General features: G+C 40.7%; 3 protein-coding genes across 4 annotated transcripts; 2 read left to right on the top strand and 1 right to left on the bottom strand.

The window, feature by feature from the left end:
- Positions 1–911: 911 nt before the first annotated feature.
- katnbl1 (katanin p80 subunit B-like 1) lies at positions 912–9,791 on the top strand. 2 transcript variants are annotated; one of them, XM_063001426.1, is made up of 10 exons: positions 912–1,060; positions 5,092–5,219; positions 5,309–5,346; positions 5,528–5,798; positions 6,352–6,467; positions 7,081–7,131; positions 7,204–7,293; positions 7,433–7,537; positions 9,029–9,122; positions 9,212–9,791. In XM_063001426.1, exons 2-10 carry the CDS (start codon positions 5,103–5,105, stop codon positions 9,242–9,244), a joined length of 915 nt encoding a protein of 304 aa, XP_062857496.1. In that variant the 5' UTR covers positions 912–1,060; positions 5,092–5,102; the 3' UTR covers positions 9,245–9,791. The 2 variants fall into 2 exon arrangements, with proteins under 2 accessions (XP_062857496.1, XP_062857497.1); XM_063001427.1 differs by lacking the exon at positions 912–1,060 and adding an exon at positions 1,269–1,354.
- Positions 9,792–12,279: 2,488 nt separating this feature from the next.
- emc7b (ER membrane protein complex subunit 7b) lies at positions 12,280–22,971 on the top strand. The gene is made up of 5 exons (XM_063001425.1): positions 12,280–12,587; positions 18,489–18,608; positions 18,691–18,829; positions 19,149–19,229; positions 22,116–22,971. Exons 1-5 carry the CDS (start codon positions 12,376–12,378, stop codon positions 22,260–22,262), a joined length of 699 nt encoding a protein of 232 aa, XP_062857495.1. The 5' UTR covers positions 12,280–12,375; the 3' UTR covers positions 22,263–22,971.
- A 1,877-nt stretch (positions 22,972–24,848) lies between these two features.
- Positions 24,849–26,339, bottom strand: chrm5b (cholinergic receptor, muscarinic 5b). The gene has a single exon (XM_063002531.1). It carries the CDS (start codon positions 26,337–26,339, stop codon positions 24,849–24,851), a length of 1,491 nt encoding a protein of 496 aa, XP_062858601.1.
- Positions 26,340–27,290: the final 951 nt, after the last annotated feature.

The following is a 27,290-nucleotide window of genomic DNA, read 5'->3' as shown; positions in this document are numbered from 1 at the left end:
TTGTAGTCTAGCAGTTAAGGAACCAGACTAGTAATTAGAAGGTAGCTGTTTTTTTTTTAATTATTATTATTTATGCATTTTCTCCCCTTTTCCAACGCTGATCCCCGTTCTGATTAAGGAGAACGAAGCTGACCCACGCCCCCTCCGACATGTGGGCAGCAGCCGTGTGCATCTTGTCACCTACACTTTGACGAGTGCTGTGCGGATCAGCACTGTGTACGAAGAGACACACCCTGAGAGCACTCTTTTCTCATCTCTGTGCAGGCGCCATCAATCAGCCAGCAGAGGTCGTAGTTTCATCAGTTATGAGAGAGAGACCCCATCCGGCTTGATCCCACCCATATCTGAACAACAGGCCAATCGTTGTTCATGTGGCCGCTCAGCCTAGCCGGCAGGCAGAGCTGAGATTCGATACGATGTATTCGAGATCCCAGCTCTGGTTCCAGTTTGAGTTTTTACCGCTGCGCCACCTGAGCGGCGAAGGTCGCTGGTTTAAACCCCACCACTGTCAGGTTGCTGCTGTTGGGCCCTTGAGTAAGGCCCTTAATTGCTCAGACTGTATACTGTCACAGTACTGTAAGTCACTTTGGATAAAGGCGTCTACTAAAATATAAACATTATACTGTGCTCTCGTCTCAGAGAATATTTATATATGAGTTCTGCACTCGCGCATGCGTAGTGCATATTTTTAGGTCGAGCACAACAAACGCACTGAATGAAGTTAGGTAGTGTACGATGACCATTTTTAGGATGTTAAACAGGGCGTGTAAATCCTGTCCGTGTTAAACCGGTCAAGTTTGTACTTGAAGCAGTTGCACATTTACACCACTGCATGCCGCCAGAACTAAAGCCCAGTCCTCCAGAGTCCGCCATCAATCCCACAATCCCAACTCAACACTGTTTGTATTTGTTTGAATGGTGCTAGCGTCGCTCCGCTGGTGAATGTGCATTAAAATTAAATTCATCTTTTGTATAATCTGCTGTAAACTCCAATTTCAATCGGTTTAAGACGCTGCTATAAAGAATAGAGAAAGCGGAGTGACGTTTACAAAATGCCATGGTAAGAAAGTTTATTTAAAACGTAACCATATGCTGCAGGGTTAGTGTGCTAATGCTAACGCTATGTTAGTCATTGCTTAGCAACTTGTGTACGTGTTTAGCCGTGTAAGCACATTTACTGAATATTGTAATACAGACATTAGCTGGTGTAGCAGTAAGTCATGATTACTTCTGGTTAATTAATTAGTTAAACATGAGATTGCTTGGTTACTCGTATATGACGAGTACAGTTGACAAGTAGGCTGCTAATTAGCTAAGCTAGCAGGTGTGTTGGAGGCCGTGCCGACTTTGACAGGTAGGTTTGCTTAGCTTAGCATAGTTTAGCATAGTATAAAATGGTTTAGTTTAGCTCTCTCGCCATGTTCGTGTGTGTGGTGCGTTATAAAGAAATAATAAAGCAGTTAAAATCACAATCATGTCCGATACTTGGCTTTTAATGTAGCTTTTCTTTAAGAAACTGGTATTCTTGAGCCTAGTTGTAACGCAGGGTTAGCTTCTTCTGCTAAAGTAATGATACGCTAATAGCGATCCTTCAAACGAACCCTGTTTTGTAGTGTTATATTACTGTGCTTAACATTATATAAAATCAGTAAACAACTATGAAAAAACATAATCTTTTTACGCCAATGTAATTTAGACAACTGTAACAAACATCTAAGAACACAAAGACATAAATTATGAATTAGCCCTTCTAGAACTACACATTAAACCAGGACAAAACATTAGAATTTACAGCCAAACATTTACTAATTAATTGTGAAATTGTAACTGATTACCATTAGTCATTTCTTAGCATGGGAAAACCAGATTTTATTTATTTAAGAATTTATTTATTTATAAGGATTTTAACGTAATGTTTTACACTTTGGTTACATTCATGACAGAAACGGTAGTTACTCATAACACAAGATTCATCAGTTCACAAGATTAATCTCAAACTTCAGTCATGGACAATTTAGTATCTCCAATTCTCCTCACTTGCACGTCTTTGGACTGTGGGAGGAAACCCACACAGACACGGGGAGAACATGCAAACGTCGCTGTACAGTTCACACTACACGACTGGATCTCTTGTAATCGAGAGTCTTTCAGGTCGGTGTGTATTTCACACTACACGACTGATCGGTGATGGGGGTTTCACACTACACCATCTATCACCAACTGGAATCACAGGCGAGCTTCTCTGGTCTCACAATCAATGTTTTGTCACGAAAACAAACGCGACAAGTGACGAGGGGTTTAATGATACCACGTCCAAAAATGCACGTCAACAAGTAGCGAGCGATCAAAGTTTGTGCGCTGATGTGCAGCGTAAAATCAAGGAGAAAAAATTATTGAGTCGTAGTGAATTTGGCTACGTGAACAGCATGGATTGTTCTATTGTGAGTTGGAGGTTAATAAATATTTTTGCGATGCAACATTGGTGTTATGTTTTGTAGAGAACGATCAAGTCAGAAATACTGTAAAACTTGTGTGTGCGCCGATGTATTCTGATATAAACTATATTAAGCCCCTGTCCCACCTTTTTACATCTTCTCCCCTGCGTTTCCCCTCACACCGTATCGTGCGTTCTCATTGGCTGTTCGACATAGCACTCATTGCCAGTTGTGTGTCTCAGATCCAGATATTTGACATGCTAGAAATCAGAGCCGGCAAATCTAGCACCGACCAGTCGCCGAGCGAAAATCAGGGCAAAAATCATGTAGTGTCAACCAGGCATAAGGTGATAATTAAAATGTTCCTATCAACTAGAACTGTGACAAATGTGCCTAGACAAGGATCAAATAGTGAGGGAGGGAGGATGGTAAAAGAGGCAAAAAAAAAACTCCCTAAAGGATCATTGTTGGAAAAAAAATAGCGTCATGGGGTCACCAAGTATCAAGCTACCATCAGACACAACCTCCATGCATACAGATTATTCAAATGTTTGCCAGAAAGAAAGTCTTTCCTACATTTACATTTGTGTCATTGAGCTGATGCTTCTATCCAAAGTGATGTACAGTTATGACTATGTATCGTGCAATCGAATGAGGTTAAGGTTTAAGCCTGTTTGTTAGTGCAAACACTTTAATGTGTAGAGAGCATAACAAATAAACGAGAGAGATCAGGGTCTGAATAAAAATCTGGGCTTCTTTACTACACCTTAGTTTCCACATAAAAATTGCAGACTCTCCTGCTAAATGTCTAGCATCTTATACTATGAGGATGTTTGTTTATTGGGATTTTAATGTCATATTTTACACTTTTGGTTACATTCATGACAGGAAGGTAATTACTCATTACACAAGGTTTATTAGTTCACAAGGTTATATCGAACGCAGTCATCGACAATTTAGTGTCTCCAATTAACCTGACTGCATGTCTTTGGACTGTGGGAGGAAACCAGAGCTCCCGGAGGAGCTCCACGCAGACACGAACTCCATACAAAAAGGACCCAGACCTCCCCACCTGGGGATCGAACTCAGGACCTTCCTAATTTGCTGTGAGGCGACAGTTCTACCCACTAAGCCACCTTGGCTATTTAAAAAATTAAAAACTACTAACCTGAAAATGCCCCCATTTACAGTTATGGTGATAAATAAAACGTTTCACTCAACTAGAAAGATGACAAACATGCCTAGACAAGGATCAAATGGTGAAGGAGGATGGTAAAAGAGAAAAAAAAAAACTCCCTGAGGATTAGGGCTGGGTATCGCCACTAATTTCCTGGATCGATTCGATTCCGATTCACAAGGTCCCGATTCGATTCGATTCGACTTAGATTCCACACAATTAGGCATATTTGAGTTACATTAACAGGTTTTGTTTAAATATGTAAAGATGTTCAGAGATGATACCACGTCCAAAAATACACATCAACAAGTAGCGAGCAATTAAAGTCTGTGCGCTGATGTGCAGCGTAAAATCAAGGAGAGAAATAAATGAATCTGAGTGGATTTGGCAACACGAGCAGCAGGGATTGTTCTGTAGTAAGTTGGAGGTTAATAATTATTTTGTTTTGTAGAGAACGATCAGGTCAGAAATACTGTAAAACTTGTGTGTGTGCTGATGTATTCTGGAAACTATATTACGCCCCTGCCCCACCTGTTCACAACCTCTCCCCCGTGTTTCCCCTCGCTGTTTCACACATTGATTAAGAGCAGAGTTTTGATTGCGAGCGAACACTGAGTTCCTCCCGAACCGGTAAATCTAGCGGCGACCCGTCGCCAAGCGAAAATCAGTGCAAAAACCGTGTAGTGTGCAGTAGGCATTACTTGAGCTTCTGCCATGCGGAACTGATGTGCAGGTCAGATCTCGTTGCGGTCACGCGAGGTTACAGGGGGTAACAGATTTCCGTGTACACCGTGAAAAGGGGTTCATGTTCAAGATCGATCTCGCGTTTATATGACTCGATATCGGATCATTCAAATAAAGATCGATTCGGATCGAAGAATCGATTTTATAAACCCACCCCTACTGAGGATCATTGTTGGAAAAAAATAGCATAATGGGGTCACCAAGTACCAGCTACCATCAGACACAACCTCCATGCTGATTTGGCTGGAAAATTTCTAACCTGGCAACCCTGTAGTGACATCAACCAGGCGAGGTGAATAGCGCCAGCGCCCTCTGCTGTTTAAAGTGAATATTCATTAATTATACATGTAAACTGATTTGAACTGTTACACATGTGAATCGATTTTTAACTGTCTTGTGGTGCATCGTTACATCCCTAGTTATAACTAAGTGTTGTGCAATCAAATAAGGTTAAGGCTTAAGCCTGTTTGTTAATGTACTTAATGTCTGGAGAGCATGATAAAACGAATTTGTTGAAAACATGTAATAGAGAAAAAGTGTAAAACAACAAAGAGATCAGTGTCTGAATAAAAAGCTGTACAAATTGTTTGTTTAGTGACTACAAACAACCTTTAATATGTAACACAAATAACAACTAATCATAATTCTTCACCATTCCCAGAGGCCCACGCCCCCCCTTTATATAAAGTCTTCTGAATATTCATTGTGCCTTTTCTGTTTGTTTTTTGCCCCCAGTCTCTCTGATTATGGCCACTGGAAATCATGTTGAAAATGATGCAGACTTCCACAGGATCCAGAAGGCCCAGACCTTTGATATTTTCAACCACAAGAGCTTTCCTGCAGATGAAAAGAACATGAAGGAGGTGAGTCCGCGAACTGTGACGGCTCTTAACACTCAAAGCTGTTTGTGTGGACGTGAGGTGTACTAGTATTGCCTATCCTCTCTTTTTAGGTGGAATATTTAAATAAGGAAGAAATAGATAAAGAAAGGTGAGTTTTAAGCCCTGATTAGGATACAACGACCCCATCATCATCATTTTATCAGCTCTCTGGAGAATGTTTGATAGGCCATCATCCGGATACTCAAACACGAAATTAAAAGTGGCAGTTGATAAAGGGAAATGACCATCAAGCATGTAATTACCAGCTTTCTTTATCCCCTATGTAACAGATTTCCAGTGGGACGTTGTGTGCACAGCTACGGCAAAGTAAAACGAGTGGTGAACAAAAAGACGAGGCATTCGGCGGTGGCCTCAGGGGTTCGGCGGAGAGCGCCTTCAGCGGGCAGGCCCTCTGACATGGCCAACAAGGAAAATGTGCTGACGTGCGGCGAGGACGTGCAGGGCGTTCACTATAAGGAAAAGTGTGCGTTCCCTGTAAACACAACAGACGCCTCGAAAATGGCAGGAGCTGGCTCCAAGTACAGTGACTACTTTACAGAGGTAAGTTACTGGTCATATTATAGTGTATAATTTAAAAAGCTACACCACTCTAACATCATACGTGTCATGTAATATGGCGCTCAGGTGGTGCAGCAGTAAAACACGCTAGCACACCAGAGCTGACATTTTGAACTCGTTGGTTCGAAACTCAGCTCTGCCATCCGGCTGGGCTGGGCGCCTACATGAACAACAATTGGCTGTTGTTCATAAAGGATGGGTGCCGGATAGGGACTCCTCATAACTGAGGCAATTACGACCTCTGCTGGCTGATTGATGGCGCCTGAACAGAGTAGAGGAATAATGCGTTAATCAGGGTGTGGCTCTTATCCGCATATGAACTCGCCTCGTGTAGGTGAAAAAAATGCAGTCAGCTACTGCACACGTGTCGGAGGGGGCTCGCCTCAATCAGGGCGTGGGTTGGCATCAGTAGAGAGGAAGAATAATGCAATTGGGTAATTGGATACGCTAAAAAGTTGGGAGAAAATGCATGAACAAATTATTTTGTAATTATTTGCTAATTTTGTTATTTTAATTGTTATTTTTTTCCTGTTAGTTATCCAAGGACCATGACACGATGACCCATGTTCTCTTTGGAAGAAATCTCAGGTTAAATGTTGCTTTGACTCTTTGGCGAAGAAATGCTAGTGAACTAGTGGCTTACCTGATCAGGTAACTGTTTTTTTATATTTAGCAACCAAAATTTAATGCTGCTCTATTTTTAAATAAAATTTTTTGATTACCACAAATTTCTAGTTCAAAAAATTCTGTATGCCTCTCAGGTGGCACAGCGGTAAAACACGCTAGCACACCAGAGCTGACATTTCGAACTCATCGGCTCAAAACTCAGCTCTGCCATCCGGCTGGGCTGGCCGGCAACATGAACAACGATTGGCTTGTTGTTCATACAGGGAGAGAAGAGCTGGATGCAATTACGACCTCTGCTGGCTGATTGATGGTGTCTGCACAGAGTCGAGGAATAATGTTTATCAGGGTGTGGCTCTCCGTACACAAAGCTGATCTGCGTATGAACTCGCCTCGTGCAGGTGAAAAAGATGCAGTCGGCTACTGCACACGTGTCGGAGGGGGCGTGTGTCAGTTCTCTCTCCTTAATCGGGGCAGGGGGGTCAGCACCAGTAGAGAGGAAGCGTAACGCAATTGAGTAGAAATTTGACGCGCTAAAAATCGGGAGACTGCATAAACAAATTATGAGTATACCATTTTTTGTTGTATGACTACAATATCAATAATATTTTATTTAAATGTTGTATTTTTTTATTTACAGGATACAAGACACGGGTGTTCTTGTTGACTGTCTACCTGTTCTTACTAAAAGGTAAATGCATTTCTTTACTGTGTAATGTTCTCTATTAGGAATTATTTCCAACCTTGTCTTTTTTCCTCCAAGCCTTCAAGAAGAAGAGTCATGTTTGTCCATCGGTTGCTGTGTCGACCTTTTCCCTCACGTACACAAGATTCTTGAAAGCAGATATGAAGAGTAAGTGACCTTCTATTGTGAAAAGATTCAAGGTTGACACATAGTTGACGCAAGATTATTATGTTTTTGTTTTCTGTGTGTGTGTGTGTGTGTGTGTGTGTGTGTGTGTGTGTGTGTGTGTGTGTGTGTGTGTGTGTAGGCACCTCACTGTGGCTTTGCACTGGGTTCAGTCGGTCATTAAAAAATGGTGGTCTGAGCTCTCCTCGAAAGACAAAAGTCCGCAGGACGGCTGTTCAAATGACAAGTAATGATCTCTCTGTGTACAGTACTGCATCTTTATGTTGTTATGGCATAAGTAGTCGGCCAATAAAGTATTCAGTATGTAATCAACTGATTAGTGAAGTTCTACTCATAATTACCAGGACAAGCAGTAAAATAATAATGCCATTTATGTAAATTAGGAATGTAATAAAATTTAGGAGATGTTATTAGAGACACTTGCTAAGCAAGGTACTATTTTTGTGTGTCTGCCTGAACAACAGCTTTATACACATGCACTGTTTAAATATAAGCATTCAAATGTGTTCCCTTGTCTTACTAGTATCATTCATATCACAAACTTGTAGGGGCGGCAACGTGGCTTAGTGGGTAGCACTGTCGCCTCACAGCAAGATGGTCCTGGGTTCGGTCCCCAGGTGGGGCGGTCCGGGTCCTTTCTGTGTGTAGTTTGCATGTTCTCTCCGTGTACACGTGGGTTTCCTCCGGGAGCTCCGGTTTCCTCCCACAGTCCAAAGACGTGCAAGTGAGGTGAATTAGAGATACAGAATTGTCCATGACTGTGTTTGATATGACCTTGTGAATTTATGAATCTTGTGTAACGAGTAACTTCCGTTCCTGTCATGAATGTAACCAAAGAGTGTAAAACATGACGTTAAAATCCAAACAAACAAACTGGTAGAGACCAGAAATTTTTTTCCTCATTTCATTAAAAGCTTTAACCTGGTAAAGGTCGTGGCAGACATGGTTCCACCGGAAAACACTGGGTGCCAGGCAGGAATAACCCAGACACATCGTCAATCAATTGCAGGGCTTCGGCCAGCCACCTCTATTGCCAGCCTTGCCTCTGTAGGCGTCCGACCAACCAATACACTGGGTTCAAATCTCAGCAGTAGTGGGCTAAAGTAATAGACTGCTGCACCACCCAATCAATTATTGCCATCAGTCAGTTATAAGCTGAAAAGACCCTAAACAGCAAAGCTTCTTATTGTGGAATGCTGTAGAATCCTGACATGACATGTTTCAGTGACCCAAAATGTTCCAATTTTTATGCACACAAGCCTTTATTCCCTTTGGATTTTACTCTCCCATTAATATCAATTGGTGACAAAATGACTTTTTTGAGGTGAGCAAGTTCCTTAGATGATCTTCTGGTTCTTTTGTAACTTTCTGGATGAGTCTCGATGAGGTTACATCACATTGCTGAAGAAGTTCACAATCTAGCTTAGAATCAACAAGGGTGGCAATAATTAAGCCTGAATGTGTCTAGTTTTATCAAATACATTTGGTTGATTAGTTAAGCTAAAACTGTATTTTGACTGTTATTAAATATATATTTCAATTAGTGTTACAAACATGTACACATAGCCAAGATTAAAGACAGCACTGTTCTTTATTTTATATAGATTTCTTATATGTGAATCTCAGTCCTAATCATAATGGTATGTTTTAACAAGAATCACATACGGAATTTTATATTATTAAGATGCAATAAACATATTCTGTGTGTTTATTTCAGCAATGTTCAGATCTTAAGGAAAATGTTGCTTGAACTGTGGGATGACAAGTGTCCGTTATCTTCAGTCCCTGGAACTGTGGGGGAAATAACCAAGGTCTTTATTCTTTCTGTTGTCATATTTTACAGATTTTCTTAAGAAACTTACCTGCTGAACAAATCTAACACGTGTCTCTTTTCTTCCAGACTATAGAATCATACCGGTCACAGTTACTCTGATGCAATAATGTAGCACTGAAAGAACAACCACTACTTGCACTTGCTGTGGATTTTCAAGCTTCTTGAGTGGCTGCAGCAAGATGAACTGAATCTTTTAACTCCAGAAGAGAACATTAGGGTGAACGGGGAGATAGATGAACTGACCAATTCAGACATCCCCCAACACCCAAACTGGAAATACATCTCAAAAGGATGAAAGCTTTCCTGCAAACCTCGGATGACTGCTTCACATTGAAGTGGACCTTGTTTTCTATTAGTGGTACACAATCAACTCCATGAGACTTTATGGAATCAGGTGACTCTCAGAAGTACCACGCTGTAGTTTTAACTCTCTTACTCGCGGAACCATGATGTCCATCTGCTGAAGTGGATGTGATTTAGAACTGAAACTGGGCCTCGAACACTATCTTCTATTGAGGAGCTCAGAATCCTTCAGTCTTAAGTTATTGAAGCTTTTTTTGTCTCTTGCCTGTTCGTAGATGGAATGATTGTGTATACATGATTCTCTTTTAATCAACTTATAAATAAATTTACAAAAACTGCCAAAGGATTTTTATTTAATCTGCCCTTTTCAGTAAGGGGATCCACGTAGTAGCAATATCTGCTTATGCCTAGTTAACACTACATGATTTTTGCCCTGATTTTCGCTCGCCGACTGGTCGCTGCTAGACGTGGCAGCTCGGAGGCAACTTGGCGTTCACTCGGATCGAAACTCGGCTCTCGATCGCTATGTGTGAACTGTTTAACAACTCGATCCGAGCGACTCGCTGATTGCAAGAGATCCAGTTGTGTAGTGTGAACTATAAAGCGATCTGACGACTTGGAAAGTCGTGTCGTGTGAACTTGGCATTAGTAAAAGCAATACACGTGTAGAAACACACACACACTGAGGTTAGTGCGACAGTAATAAAGTAACAGTTTGAAAGATTGTTCTGGTATTTTAATAGTTGATGTTTTAAAGATACATAAATGTTTTGTGATGTTAGAGATTTTACAAACCAAAAGGGATAAAATAAGTAAATATACTTTACTTCAGAGTGCTTGGGTGAAGCAGCACCAGATCCAGGGTTCAGATTTTCAGCCATGCTATCAACCGGTTGGGCATCTAAATACACATTTGGCTATGTCTGACGGGATTGCAGAGGCCCCAAGAAGGATTGATGTCCTGTCCTGTTTGGATTGTGTTACTGTTTCGTGCCCAGTGATTCTAGGGAAACTGGACCAGCAGATGAAGCAGATGTAAAATATGAAAACGAAATGAAAATCCAATAAATGCCTACAAAGAAATAATCATGTCATTAAGCTACTTTGACATAATTTCTTTTAAATGAATTCAAACATAATTCTATTACTGGACTGAGATACAAAAAAAGTTAAAGGAAATTAGTGGAGCAACATAACCAGTGCAGATAATCCATGTGGTGGATAGTAGCACATTTTACCTTCAAATTAATGATGTAGGTTGGCTGTATGTTTATTTTGAACACAGCAGAATATTTGTAGAATAGTTGCTGTTCTAATCAATCATTTGATTACAGAAAAAGAACATTTAAAAATATTCCTCGACCATAATGACATACATGTCATACAAGTGTATGTAAGATTTTGACTTTAGTTATGACAAAAAAGGTTGAGGTGTACTAGCTAGAATTAAATTAAGACTTACCTTATGTTACTCTTGATTCGAAGTATTGAATGGTTTCAAAGCCTTTCAAATTATTGGGCCCTACTGATTAACTAGGGTTATAGTAAGCAAGTGGTGACAGCTTTAAAAAAAAAAAAACATGTATTTCACTAGTGTTTTTGAAACTATTTTTTTAAGAAATGTTTTGTACCACAAGTCTGTCCATGAGTAAAACTCACTCTCCAACAAATGAGACTGAAACTGAAATACACCGATCAGTCTTAATATTGTGCATGTTTTTCTCAAGCCACCACAACAGCTCTGACCCCGTGGCATGGACACCACAAAACCTCTGAGGGTGTCATGTGGATGAGATACAATAGATTACACAGATAGGGTTGTTGGGGGCAAAGCATGTGCTTGTATTTTCCTTGTAATATTTAGTCACTAGGACAAATGCAAAAATTATTACAAAATTGATTTAAAACTGCCACAACACATCGTACACTGCACAAGTGTATGTAAACTAATGAGAATAACTAGTGTTTAATATTTTGGATCATTCAATTTTAGAGGTATAAGTTGGGGGGAGGGTTTGTTTCTATGATAAATGGGTCAGCAACAAGGGTCCTGAAGACCTGGGTAAATACTGTTCTCTGTATGTGATAAGATGTTTTTCTGTTCTACTACTGGGTACTGGGTTTTCTCCCACTCTTAAAAACAGGATGGTTAGTAAAAATGAATGAATAGAAAAATGCTCAAAGTAGGTGGACATGGTAAGGTCATAAAGCACAATGTTTTTATTCAATTTAAAATATATATTTATCATGACATTGTTTTAGTAATTGTTTTATAAACAATATATATTTTTAATAATCTAATTTATGATAAAATGCTATCACATTATGTGATTAAATAAGCAAATAACAATTAGATAACGTATGCTGAAGTGTCAATACTACATTCTCTGTTGTGGCAACCGGTCAGGATGACGCCTAAATGACCCCATACTCCCTATCCCCTACACACTACAAAGTGTACTATAAATACTTAGGATTTCTTGCGATAAAATCTGTTGTATTTATTTTCATTGCGGTCCACGGCGCCACTGTGACACCAATTTCGGAAATTCACAGTATTTAAAACCACGATTTTAGATGTTATAAAATCCATAATTAGTGCACTATATAGTGAATATGGTGTGGTTTGGGATAAACCGCGGCGTATTGACGGCTTGCCGACTCTTGATGGGAGAGCTTGGGCTGCGTCCCAAACCGCACACTAGTTACTAAATTCTTTACGGAGACTACACTGTTAGTAGAATAATTTTGCATACTATTTAGTACTAGAGTATGTGATTTGAGACGCGACCTTAGTCACGTGATAACAGCTCTTTTCCGGTGCAGGAGTAACCGAACGCGTAGTGCTGAATAACCAAGCTGGCTGTAGAGTAACAACATTGTTTATTGAGGGTTAAAACAAGCGCCATTGTTGTTCAGTTGTCAAAATGCGGTATCTTAAAACTCCACTGAACATTTATGTAGCGTTACAGTGTGTGTTTGGGTTATCGTGGTGTTTTGTGGACTTGGAGTCCGGGGCTGCTAATGGAGACCGCTTTAAGATCGAAGGCCGAGCGATTGTTCCTGGAATGAAAGCCCAGGACTGGGTCTCTTCGGCCCGGGTCCTCATAGAGGGAGGAGAATACATCGGTTTTCTCAGGTAATCGACGTTAAATGGTAGAAACGATAAAGCGAAATCGAGTGTGTTCGTTTTAAAGTCAGTCAAGTGACAGCTTGTTAGCCGTAAGCTAACCTAGCAATGAATGACCGCTGTAGCGGTAGGACGATATGTCAAGAACATATCGCGATACCTGAAGACATTTTACGATTACGATTTTTAATAGCATTTTGGTAGGAACCCGGTTGCATTACAAACCCAATGCAGGTTACATTTTACATCAGTATATACAAGAAAACCAAAATATGCTGACTTATTCAATATGTAACTTATTCCATATGTAACAAAAGATAAAACCGTACAAAAACAGTGATAGCTCAGTGGTTAAGGTGCTGGACTAGTGAACAGAAGGTTGCCGGTTCAAGCCCTGCCACCACCAAGGTCAGGGTCCCTGAGCAAGGCCCTTAACCCTCAACTGCTCATCGTGTTTAGCTCATCGTGTAAGTCGCTTTGGATAAAAGTGTCTGCTAAATGCTGAAAATGTAAAACATGTCACAGTAAATCATACATGTTAGCCATTTACATTTTTGGCATTTAGCACACGCTTTATCCTATCTCTTCTTCTTCATCCTCGGCCTTTGTCCCGTCGGCTCTCGGCGGATCGGGATCCTCATTGACTTGGCACGATTTTTACGCCGGATGCCCCTCCTGACACGACCCTCCCTATTTTATCCGGGTTTGGGACCGGCACTACAGTGCACTGGTTTGTGCATCTAGCGGCCAGGTCCCTATAGGACAATTCAGTGTTTCCACTTAGCCTGGTGGCATGTTTTTGGACTGTGGGAGGAAACCCCAGGGACACGGGGAGAACATGCAAACTCCACACAGAAAGGACCCGGACCGCCCCGCCTGGGGATCGAACCCAGGACCTTCTTGTTGTGAGGCGTCGGTGCTACCCACTAAGCCACCGTGCCGCCCTTAGCAGACGCTTAATCCAAAGCGACTTATACAGTCTAAGCAATCGAGGGTTAAGGGCCTTGCTCAAGGGCCCAACAGTGGCAACCTGGCAGTGGTGGGGTTTGTACCAGTGACCCTTTGCTTATTAGTCCAGTATCTTAACCGCTATGCTACAACTGGCCCAATTGTTAAACCAAATTACAATATTCTATGTCGGCCTGTTCAATACCCTGTTTTCCATGTCAGCATATAGAAAGACAAGGCGCACTCCAGTCACCCCAGTAGTTCCCTCTGAAGGGGACTACACAGTGAATTTGGGCATTTAAGTGAAACTATAAAACGGATAGTTCTGGTCCTAAAATCTGATTGGCTGAGCCGCGTTCGAAGCCGTTGTAAAATCCCCGATATACGCACACCTATGACCACCTCACATCATTCCATATTAATACGCCACTGAAAAGAAAAAGTACAAACTTGGTTGAACACATTTTTAAGTCATGTACTATACATGGAAATGTCCAGATTAATATAAACAGTAATCCTAATCATTAAGCGGATGTTTCATCTAAGAAATAGTGTAATAGTGTTTGTGGAGGAATGTTAATTGTGAATGTTATTTTCGCCCTCATAGCAACCTCATAGCAACACTGTTAACGGACTACCTGATTTCACGGAAGAATGCTTTTTGTAAGTGTTTTTGTAAATAAAAACATTTATAAATTGAACATTGTTGTATTTTATTATATTTCATGTTGGCCGCCGTTTTATAGAAGCAATAAGCCACGAGAGACCGTGCGTTACTGCTATGATTTTATCACGGGGAAAGACGTTTTAGGCACTCCGCTTCGCAGTAACGCACGCTCTCTCGTGGCTTATTGCTTTATTTTAAACCATAAAAAGCGTTTAGTTGAATGGGAACCTTAAACTGTGTAGGGCACCCTGGGCCACGTCCGGCCCTTTGGCTGTCCCCAGCAGGCCCGCATAAGGTCAGTAGTAATTAGAAATCAGACTGAAATAATTGTACATCATACATGCAAAACAATGGCATTGTTTATAATTTGTGCACACTTGTGAGTGTATTTTTACTCTGCCTGTTTATCATTTTCATCGCCTGATTGTAATATCTATTCTTAACAGTAACAGCTTATTAACGCTGCACAATTTACTGCTTTTTATAAAGAGTTACAACTAATTCTGAGCAGAATTAAGTTCACCCTATGGGTCCGGCCCTTCACAACAGTCCCAGTTTCTTAAAATGGAAATTGTAATTGCCCACCACTGGTGTAGGGGGTAGTGAGTAACGGTTCATCACTACACAGTAAACTTACACAGTAAAATTTACCCATCAGTCATTGAGTGTCTTACGGGTTAAGACAGCTGGCGTGTTATCTGAGAGCAGCAAATGGTCCCAGCAGACTAATTACTAACTACTAACAGTGTCAAAGTAACTAGTGAACGTCAAGAAATGCTGCAAAATCTGCCAGAAAATGAATTTAGCCTGTTTACTTTTACATTGTTTATCACGAGCAATACAACACAACGTAAACACAACACAAACATGATGTAAGTCCATAAAATCTCGTTTATTCCCATATTACATCCACAATATGATACATGGTTGTGGTTCATTAGTTTGCTAGTTAGTTTAGAAAGCAAAGGAGCGGTACAAGATGCTCTCAGTGCGATGCTCTGACGAATGAAGGGATTTAACCAACTGTAGTTCTCTTAGCCGATATCATGTGATTAGTCTGTAGGGAAAACAAAGGGCAGTGCGTAGGGACACAGTGAAATGAAATCCATCTTAAATTTTCTTCTAATAGTTACTATATTATAAGTGTCTGCAAGATGATTCCAGCTTTTGCCGACCCTGTGGATAGTGTTTCTCCAAAACATCCTGTGTTCCATTTGGGACTCCAGGCTTTTTAATGGCTCGTTCATTCATCCTCTAATTGTGTCCATCCATTTTTTTGCTGGCCATCTTTTTTTCTTTTACCTTTAACTCATCCAAGCATGATTGTCTTTTCCAATGAATTGGTTCTGCATTACGTTTCCAGTATAACAGAGCTTCAGTTTGATTGTCTGGGCTTCGGGTGAGAGGTTAGGTATTTAAATTTATTTTCTTTTTGCATTTTCTCCCTTTTTCTCCCTTTTTAGCGCGCCCAATTGCCAGATTGCGTCATGCTTCCTCTCCACCAATGCCGATCCCCGCTCTGATTGAGGAGAACGAAGCTAACCCATGCCCACTCCGACATGTGGGCAGCAGCCGTATGCATCTTATCACCTGTAGGTGATCACATGTCAGAGTGGGCATGGGTTAGCTTTGACGAGTGCCGTGAAGCTCAGCGTTGTGTACGGAGAGACACAGCCTGACAGCACTCTTTTCTCATCTCTGTGCAGGCGCCATCAAGGTCGTAATTGCACCAGTCATGAGAGAGAGACCCCATCCGGCTTAGTCCCTCCCATATCTGAACAGCAAGCCAATCGTTGTTCATGTGGCCGCTCAGCCTAGCTTCAGGCAGAGCTGAGATTCGATACGATGTATTAGAGATCCCAGCTCTGGTTCCAGCATGTGTTTTTACCGCTGCGCCACCTGAGCGGCCTAGAGGTTAGGTATTTAAGGTACTCTCAAATTCCTCACCAGCACCAAGCTCAGTCAATATTTTTCCTGTCCTTCTTTTTACTGTCCAGCTTTCACATCCATAGAGAACCACAGAGCCATGGACTATGACTTCTGATCCTTGTTTGAAGAGACTAATCATAACATGTCAAGACTCTTTCTAGTTCCTTCATTCTTGTTCTTCCAAGTGTCAGGTTGTGTTGAAATTCTTGTGATTGTTTGTAGGTGAAGCTGTGCACCACTTTAATGGCATTTTCTTCATCACTGGTAAAGTTTTCCTGCTGTCAGGACTTTTGTCTTCTACATATTTAGCTGAAGGCTCATCTTTCACTCTTTTTTATCTGTATTTGTAAGGGCCTTCAGGTCTTCATAATTTTCTGCTTTCAGTGTTGTCATCTGCTTAGATTATTGATGTTTCTTCCACCAATTTAAATCCTGAATCTTTTACCATCTTCCTCAAGTCCTGCTTCTCTCATTATAAGCTCAGCATACTGGTTGAACAGAATGGAGACCAAATAAAGGCTTGTCGAACTCTCTTGCCAGTATGGAACAAGTCTGTTGATTAAACGGTAATCTCAGGGTCTTTCTGACTTCAGGAAAACTATTCTTGTTTTGCCAAGTTTGTTCCATTTGCAGTGTTTTTACAGATGAGGTGTAGTTCTAGTCCATGTACCTTTTTGCAGCCGATTAGAATCCATGGCTTAGTCCCTTAAAAGATCTTGCAATCCCCACCATATTACCAATTCTATTTCTTCCCCTTTTTAGTTCTTCTCAGGTTTCTCTCTGACTTTTCTTTAATGATCGGTCCACCCTCAGCTCCTCTGGTTCTCTGTCAGTCTTCGTCAGGCTCTGTCAGTTTCAGCACCTGAAACTTTCTTTGAAGACAGGCGTTATGTTCTTCAAGGTCATGTGTTGGGAGCGTGAAGGTTTGCATATTAGAACTTCATGGTCAGTTTCACAATCAGCTACAGGCCAGGCTTGCAATTAAAATTGAGCTGTTCCATGATGTCGAGAATGTAGTTGATTTGGTTTTAGTGAACTCCACCTGGTCATGTTTAGGTATAAAGACGTTATTTTGGTTGCCTAAAGAATATATTAGTAATGAAAGTCATTGTACTCTAAATTCATTAGTTGTTCTTCGTCTTAATTTTTATATCCAAGGCAGTGTTGTTTACATTTGCAGCATTTAGCAGGCGCTTTTACCCAAAGAGACTTACAATCATCACCGAATACAATATGAGCAATTATGGGTTAAGGGCCTTGCTCAGGCGCCCAACAGTGGCAACTTGGCGAATGTGGGGCCTGAACCGGCAACCTTAAGATTACTGGTGCAGTGCTCTAACCGCTAAGCTACAGCTGCTCCTGTTTAGAGCAGTTGGTTTGTGGTTGAAATTGAGCTTGTGCTAATAAAAGTCATTTAATGTTCATTACCTGTGTGGTAGATATTTATGCTGTTTTATCTCACTGTAGATGAACTAAAGGCTCAGGCTGAAGTATACATGCTGCATGGTGATTTATGTAAACATTATAGGTTCAGTACAGTAATTTTTTTATTTGATTTTATATGAACATGCATTATTTTATGTTGTCCTCCTATTAGTGGCTGTTCTCGCTGTTGCAGCTGTTACATGACTGGAATTTTTTCTAAAAAGTAAAAAAAGAACAGTTAAAACTTTATGGTCATTGCATTAAATCTGCTGCTGGTGATCGTGTCACACATTCCTACACCACCAGTCTTGCCTTTTAACTAAATAAAAGCTGGCACATTTTCACACGTGCCAGCTTTTTTGGCACATTTTGTTTGTGACAAATTGAGCCGCTGAGGGAGGACCTGAGCTGGAAGAACTGCAGGCCTCACTTGCCTCGGATAAGGACTGCAGTTGTGATACCATTATCTTGATGCAAGTGGTTTTCATGCGAGTCTTGCGAGCTAACCTGCTAACCAGGAGGAACATAACAAGGGCCTTTTTTGGAAGACCGGAGTCTTGCTACAAATGCCATAAATCTAACACAGCGTTTCACAATAGCTCCATACAGTCAAACATGGTGGTGTTAGTGTGATGATGTGACAGTGTGGCAATTATTGACAAAACCATTATTACTTTTTCACATAAATGATGTAGGTGGTGCATATTTTATTTCTTCAATAAATGAGGGTGGCACCGTGGCTCAGTGGGTAGCACTGTCACCTCACAGCAAGAAGGTCCTGGGTTTGATCCCCAATTGGGGTGGTCCGGGTCCTTTCTGTATGGAGTTTGCATGTTCTCCCCATGTCTGTGTGGGGGCAAATAATTTTTCATGGCACTGAATGAACTAAACCATTAATTTATTAGAACTCAACAGCAACCTTTTTCCATCCATCCATTCAGGACTGATGGCAGCTTTACCGTGAATGATGTTCCATCAGGATCCTACGTGGTTGAAATCATAACTCCGTCATACAGATTCGAGCCTGCCCGAGTGGACATCACCTCTAAAGGAAAAATGAGGTAAATGGAATTGTGGTGTTTATCTTAAATCATCTGTACTGTTTTCTATTAAATCTGTACTGAAGACTTTTATTTGCCACAGAGCTCGTATGGTGAACTACATCAAGACTTCAGAGGTGGTCCGACAGCCATATCCACTACAGATGAGAGCAAATGGGCCCCTTTCATACTTCATGAAGAGGGAGACATGGGGATGGACCGATTTTCTGATGAACCCAATGGTAAAGTTCTTGCATTTTGGAATTGGAGTTGTTCTTCATTCAATGTAATGATCACATGTATTAACCAAAGAAGGAAAGATAGAGTGGGCAAATTAAGTTAATTTCATTTTGTTTAAAAAATCGGGGAAAAATTGTATCGTAAATCCCATTGCATCGTGGGTAGAGTGTATTGTTACATGATTATACAAAGCTTTAAACCATTTATTTATCGTAACCTAGACTAATAGGACCTGCATTATTTCTTTTTCATTATTTGTTTTAGTATGTCGATTTTATAAGCTCTGATTTAAAGTGCTGGAACTTTTTTTCCTTCCCACAGGTTATGATGATGGTCCTGCCCCTACTGATCATTGTCTTGCTACCAAAGGTGGTCAATACCAATGACCCTGAAATGAGAAAGGTAGGTTTTCTGTTTGCTTAACGTAAAAGGGTTTAACAATAACGGTCAGATTTATTAGTTCACACTGACTTCAGATTAACTACAGATTTGGTCTGATCAAAAATCTAGTCATGTGACAGGTCTTATTATTTAGCGCAAAAATGTGAAACCGTGAAGCGTAGTGATGTAACGATGCACCACCAGACAGTTAATAACCGATTCAAAAATTCCACGATTCAAATCGATTTGACATGTAAAACGAATCTATATTCACTTTAAACAGCAGAGGGCACTGGCGCTATTAACCTCGCCTGGTTGACATCACTGACGCTATACGCCTGGTTGCCAGATTCGGGTTTTTTCAGCCAAATTGGAGTCAATTCAAAATTGTTTTGCATAGTTTGTACCTACCTCAGAAATAAAAGGGCATTCATTATTTAGATAAATAAAAGATAATCACAAATACAGTTGTTGTTTTTTTTATGGGAAATAATGAAAGGAAACTGTCATCATTTGTCTTCAATTTCAGTTTAAAAAATGGTATCGTGAATCGCATGGCATCGTGGGTAGAGTGTATCGTTACATCCCTAGTGAAGCGTTGTAATAATTGGCTCATACAGACAGCAGTGAATTACAAACATTGCTTCTGTGGTTTGCAAATCTAATGGGTCTCATTCTTTCATCATCTGGATTAGTGAGTTCATATGTTTTAGGTCAGGCGCTCAGTAAACAGTGCTTAAGCTCTTCACATATATAAAACGGAAAACTTAAAAGACCAACAGAACAAAACATTGACTGACAGACTAAAGACTGATGCTTTAAAAGAAATACTGAACATTCATGCCAGGATTATAATACATGTATTGACATGGCTTTAAACGTCCAAATCAGCAAACAAAGCCATGCGCTCTGTAAAGATGGAAAAGAAAGAAAACTGTATCTGTGTAAAAATAATAATAATAATAATACTGGTCAGATGTTGACTGGAATGTCAGTGATTTAGTATATCAAGAGTTCACAGTAGGGCTGGGCGATATGACTAAAAACTCATATCTCGATATGCTTTTGAGAAGTGGTGATATACGATGCGATACGATATAATGTCAGTTTAAAGTACAATGGCAGGCCACTGCCCACATTTTAGCTTATTTTTTTATATCTTAATTAGTTATCTTAAAAACACAAAACATTGTAGTTCTGATCAATTCTGACAGAATTACAGTGTTTATATTTTGTATTATTACAAGGCTGTATTTGTACTTATATTGACAATATTTCCAGAGTATATAAACCTATATCCAACTGTGTTCGTCCACATAACTTATGAAAACCGTTATTATTATATAACTGTTAAAATGTATTCTCTCGGCTTTCCCGGTAAAAAGCTGAAACTGAGCCGCTCAGGTGGCGCAGCGGTAAAAAGAAACGCGCTGCAACCAGGGCTGGATTCTGAGAAGCGTGGTATCGAATCCAGCCTTGCTTTACCGGTTCGAAGCTGAGTGGCTATATGAGCAACGATTGGCCGGTTGCTCATGTGGGGGGTGGGACAAAGAACCAGATGTGGGTCTCTCTCTGTCAGAATGCGATTGCGTTCTCTGCCGGCTGATTGGAGGCGCTTACACAGAGATGGGAGAGGGTGCCCTTAGGGTGTGTCTCTCCGCATGCAACGCTAGGTGGCGCCAAACTCGTCAATGTGTGGGTGGCAAAGATGCATCTGGCTGCTGCTCGTGTTTCGGAGGGGATACGGGTTAGCTTCAATCACCTCCGTCAGGGCAGGGTTCGGCATAGACCGAGAGGAAGCACGATGCAAATTGAACAATTGGATGCACTAAAAGGGGAGAAAAAGGGGTAAAAATTTTAAACAAATAAAAAAAATAAAAATAAAAAAGCTGAAACTGGTAATTTGTTAACTAAACTGTCACTTATGCATCTATAACCAATAAAGAAAGAGATTGAAATTCCAAAATCTGAATTCGGAAGCTCTGATTGGTTTATACACCTGTTTATCAAGGCCTGGGCCGCGACATACATAAGATGAGGTTAGAAAGGCTGATTTTTTAAAACCATCTACCAGTATTTTTGAGTTTAATGCATGTCAACCAAAGAGTAGAAACGACCCAAGCAAGATTATTTAATATACAGCTTATTTTTACCCAAGTACTTAGACTCAAAATAAGCTCAACTAAATAGTTGACCAGACCACTAAAGGGTTAAACTGAGTTTCAAACTGGAGTGTCTTTTGAAATGTGTAACTGTAGGTGTTTGGTGTTTTATGGCAGTGGTCCCCAACCACCAGGCCACGGACCGGTACTGGTCTGTGCGTCATTTATTCCTGGGCCACACAGAAAGAATAAATAAGTAGAGATCGCTACAAGAGCAAATAAATGTTCAAAACTCTTCGGGTGTTGTTGTCACTCATCACCACTAGGTGGGAGCAGCGTCTCGTTGCAGTCAGGATTTACACTGATTTTCTATTCTATAGTTACTCTATTTTAAATTCCCCCGTCCCCACAAACCGGTCCGTGGTGCAAAAAAGTTTGGGGACCGCTGATTTATGGTAATGATATTAAATAGTACTCTTATCGGCTTCCTCCCACAGTCCAAAGACATGCAAGTGAGGTGAATTGGAGACACTAAATTGTCCATGACTGTGTTTGATATAACCTTGTGTGAACTGATGAACCTTGTGTAACGAGTAACTATCGTTCCTGTCATGAATGTAACCAAAGTGTAAAACATGACATTAAAATCCTAATAAACAAACAAACTCTTATCGGCATGTGTAGCAGTCATTTAAAATGCTTCCTGTCTTGATGCTCTGATAGCAGGATAGATTATCTTTCTAATACTGATCACTGGTATTAAAACAGCTATTGATGTACATTAAACTTTGAATGAACTCTGCAGGAAATGGAGCAGTCCATGAATATGTTGAGCCCCAATCCAGAGTTACCGGACGTCTCGGAGTTTATGACCAAACTCTTCTCTAAGGGATCCAGCAAGCCAGGAGGAAGCAACAAAGGCAACAGGAACGCAGCCCTGAAACGGAGGTAGTGCTGAGGACTGACTGGAACTTTTTATTTTGGGTAGTTAATAGTTTTGTGGCTTTTTTTTTTTTTTTTCTTTTTTTTACACAAGGTCTCTTATTTTTCATTCTTATTCTTATAACGCAACTATAAACTAACTGTAATAAACAATGAGCTTGACTTGGCAGGGCTGTAAATTATCTCCACGTTATATGTCCGTGTGTTTTCCGGAATGATTTTGAATCGGATTATCTTTCACCGTGTTCGACATTTAATAGATTTGTGTTTCACTGCGTAAAAATGAAGCTGAAAGAAAAAACATGTAACACTTTTAAGCCACCTGTAGTTTGTTACAGCTGATTTTAATCTGTTAATGCTCAGACAGGATGTATATTTCTCAGTAACGTTAGAAGATGTAATGTAGGTTTGTATTGCTGCTAAAAACAGAGATTTATAAAGCAGATCGTCTTCAGGGTTTAAGCCAATGTAGTAGAGCTGATAAATGTGTAATGGTTTACGGACCTTCTGGGTTTCAGTACCGTTCTCAGGTTCAGCCCAAACTGATCTTTTTACCCACAACCCATAGTTCAACTACTTGAAACAGAGTTTTACTTTAAGATGTTTGTTATTGTTGTGTAGAATTTGTATATGACTGTGAATGAAATAATGAATGCCTAAAATTTTAGCTATGAAATATAAACATATTTAAACTGAATGCTAATAAATTGTTATGGCCATTTTCCTTGTTTTTTTTTTTTTTTTTTTTTTAGAAGAGAATAGAATAAATTCCTGTCAGACGTGACATTTAAATTCAAGGCATGTAGTCTACTTGAGAAAATGTACATTCTTTAGTTTAGTTGATTTTAAAATTGAGAATTTATTAACCCTACAGGACACAAACATTATTGCACAGTTACTGTGTATTTGCAAAGTTAACATAACATGTTTAGGGGGAAACAACATAAAATGTGACATGTAAAAGGCACCTTTTTATATAGTTTTTTTAATTATTATTATTATTATTTGAAGTCAATTCACAATAATGTGTTTCTCATAAACTTACTGACATGATCCAACAACTGAAACTAGACTTCCATTATAAGTTCAGGACTGCAGGTTTCCAGTCATTCTCAGAGAACTAGTAAACTTGTCAGAATTACTCATAGGCAATTACATTTACCATCCATACACCGACTAGGCATAACATTATGACCACTGACAGGTGAAGTGAATAACACTGATTAGGTGGAAGAAAGGTGGCACAGTGGGCTATTACGCTTGCACACAATCAGTGAGATCCGGGTTTGTATCTCAATGGTGCTATCTGCCTACCGGGTGTCTATACAGACATGCTTGGTGATGACAGAAGCCTTGTGATGGACTGGTGCCCTGTCCAGGGTATTCCTGCCCAGAGTTTCGCTGTGACCCCATCCAGGATAAAGCGGTTGATTAAGATGAAATGAAACATGGTAGGAAGAGATTAAGGTGTAAACACTGGAATAGTCATTTATGTACGAGGGATCTTCAAAAAGTTTCTGCACTTTTATATTTTGGTTATAAGGTGAGGGTGGGAGGAGGAGTAATTGGTCGCGTTGGACGCTCATAGTCCGGATTTAGCTCCATCTGATTTCCACCTTTTTCGATGCTCAAAGAAGCTTTAAGGGGAAGAAGATTTTCATGTGATGATGATGTGAACGCAGCGGTGCGTCAGTGGCTATGCGCTCAACCCAAAACATTTTTTGCTGATGGCATTAAAAAGTTGGTATGATGCTGGAAAAAATGCAGCGGAAGGTGACTATGTAGAAAAGTGACGTTATTGTTTTTAAAATTCTTAATAAAAAGAGTTTTAAAAGTGCTGAAACTTTAAAGAACCCTCGTATATTATGTACATTTCTTGTGCACTTTTTCATATTTAAACACCCCAAAAATCCAAAGAGGACACACTCATAAAAAGCACCTTACTAGCTCTTACAAAAATGATTAAAAGAACATTTAAGCCGCTCCAGTGGCACAGCGGTAAGGTACGCTAGCGCACCAGAGTTGGGGTTTCGAATACATCGTATCGAATCTCAGCTCTGTCTTTCCGACTGGGCTGGGCGGCTGCATGAACAACGATTGGCTGTTGTTCAGGGTTAGGGGGTAAAAAGTCGGATCATAGGTCCTCATAACTGGTGCAACTGTGGCCCCTGCTGGCTGACTGATGGCGCCTGCACAGGGCTGAGGAATAATGCTGATGGGGGTGTGGCCCTCCGTACACAGTGCCCGTCGCTGTATGAACTCGACTCGTGCAGTCTGTACTGACTGTACGTGCCGGAGGGGGCGTATGTTAGTTGAGAGGCGTCCTCAGTCAGCGGTGAAGGGTCGAATCAGTATAGAGGGCACAATCAGGGTGATTGGACACGACTAGATTAGGGGAGAAAATCGGGGGGGAAATAGAAAATTCAACAAAAAAAAAAAAGAACATTTAAACTGGCACCCTTTCTGTGTCTCATAACCATAATTGTTTACATATTACAGATATTTAAATGTAAAACAGTGTCAGCGTTATCAGTGTTCCTTTGGTCAGTGTAGACTACATCTACATGCCTGACACTTGATATGATTGCTAATTCTGTCATTTTGCAGGCTGTTGTGGGGTTCGACCACTCCAGTGCATGACCTTCTCCTTCCCTCTGTTCCTCCTCCACTTGCACGAGAGCAACATTCGAAATGTCTTCTGAAAGGTCTTGTTGCATAAGGCATAGCACATGGGGTTCACTGTGCTGTTGACGTAGCAGAGCCAGTAGCCCAGGTGCCAGAGGGACAGAGGGATGCAGCTGGAGCAGAAGGTGGAAATGAGAACCATAATGTTATATGGAGTCCAGGTGAGAATGAAGGCCAGGAGGATGGCGCTCAGAGTCTGTGCTGCCTTCTTTTCTTTGATGAGAACCATTCGCTTGCGTTTGGTGATTTGATTTTTGAGGTTGGCATCCATTGGTCGGGTTAACGGTGATGCAGTCGGAGGCTCTGATGAGCACGGATTTGATGCCCTGTCAGCATCACTGCTGCCTGTTTGAGACGTGATGTTCCTCAGGACGGGTTTAAACTTGTAGGAGATGCATTTCTTATTGTTCTTTTGTTTACAGTTTTTAATGGAGTCAGCAAAATAATCTCTTTCTTCATAACATGCTAACAATTCATCCTGGTTTTTCGGCTCTTCAGAAACAGGCCTGTCCTCATCTTCAGAAGATGTGTAGCTGTTAAGAGCGGGAGCGAGATCCGACTTTGTCCATACGTCCTCAGCCTGTGTAGCCTTCGTCACGTTACTCTGGTTTGACGAAGACCACGAGCCCTGCGATCTGGTCCGGTTAGAGTTAAATCTAAAGCAGGATCTTTTTTGTGTATCTTGGTTGTTGGGGCTGTCCATAAACGTATCCCCTTGCAGCTCTGCTAAGTCTTTTGTACGCTTCTCTGTTTCCTTATAAATCCTGCAGTATAAAATGGTCATGATTGAAACAGGAATGTAAAATGCCGCAATGGCTGTTCCAAATGTAATTACAGGCTCTGAGAAGAACTGGACCTGGCACTGGTTTACTGGAACGGTCCTTTCACCCACAAAATACTGCCAGCATAGAATCGGAGGGGCCCATAAGATTAGGGATATAAGCCATGCCAGGCCTATCATAATCCCTGCGCGTCTGGGTGTCCGTTTAGCCCTGTAAGTAAGTGGCCTCGTAACAGAAAAGTATCTATCAAAGCTGATGACTAACAGGTTCATTACTGATGCATTGCTTGCCACATAGTCCACAGCTAGCCAGAGATCGCATGCTAAGTTTCCCAGAGACCAGTATCCCATCAGGATATACGTGGTATAAAGATTCATCGAGAACAATCCGATAATTAGGTCTGCAAACGCCAAGCTTAGCAAGTAGTAGTTGTTTACTGTCTTCAGTTGGCTGTTCACTTTGAAAGAGAGCAGTACCAGGACGTTCCCCACTATTGTAAACAGGCTTGCTATAGCTGACACAATAGCAATACCAATGATTTCCAAAAGATTATGGGGAACAGAATGGACAACCGACGTATTTCCACTAGCAGAGGAGCCGTGAAATATTTCCACCTCCATCCTGTTAAACGAGCTGCTTACTAAGAACAAATGCTGGATAAACTCTTCTCTTCATACTTCATGCTGATCTGCCAGTAGATAATCTGAAATTAGAAGAGAAGAAATGGTTTCAACAGGTTATTAATTATTGGTAGTATGTAAAGTTTACAACTGAGTTAGCTTTAAAAGCTGTGTCCCAATGTATATACACTGATCAGCCATAACATTAAAACCACCTCCTTGTTTCTACACTCACTGTCCATTTTATCAGCTCCACTTACCATATAGAAGCACTTTGTAGTTCTACAATTACTGACTGTAGTCTGTCTGTTTCTCTACATACTTTTTTAACCTGCTTTCACACTGTTCTTCAATGGTCAGGACCCCCACAGGACCACTACAGAGCAGGTATTATTTAGGTGGTGGATCATTCTCAGCACTGCAGTGACACTGACATGGTGGTGGTGTGTTAGTGTGTGTTGTGCTGGTTTGAGTGGATCAGACACAGCAGCGCTGATGGAGTTTTTAAACACCATGTCCACTCACTGTCCACTCTATTAGACACACCTACCTAGTTGGTCCACCTTGTAGATGTGAAGTCAGAGACGATCACTCATCTATTGCTGCTGTTTGAGTCGGTCGTCTTCTAGACCTTCATCAGTGGTCACAGGACTCTGTCCATGGGGCGCTGTTGGCTGGATATGTTTGGTTGTTGTGTTGTGTTGTGTTTTATCGCCATTATAAGCTCTGTATTTAGAGCCATCTCTATGGCGTGCCATTTGTATGTTTTTAGAACATTCTTATTACAAGAAAGGTGTTTGAAGAGGTTGAGATTACAACAGATGTTTTAACTTTATGCTTTTCAGACATTTTTAAATCTTAAAAGGAGCCGTTTTTTTTTTAATGTCTTTTATGTCCGATCCCATCAGGTACAGATTTCTGTCCTGGGTAAAAACCTCGCATTTACATAAA

This window comes from Trichomycterus rosablanca, chromosome 9 (genome assembly GCF_030014385.1).
Source record: "Trichomycterus rosablanca isolate fTriRos1 chromosome 9, fTriRos1.hap1, whole genome shotgun sequence".
Classification (NCBI taxonomy): Eukaryota; Metazoa; Chordata; class Actinopteri; order Siluriformes; family Trichomycteridae; genus Trichomycterus; species Trichomycterus rosablanca.
The sequence above is the reverse complement of the archived record's forward strand: the minus strand, read 5'-3'. Positions and strand labels throughout refer to the sequence as shown.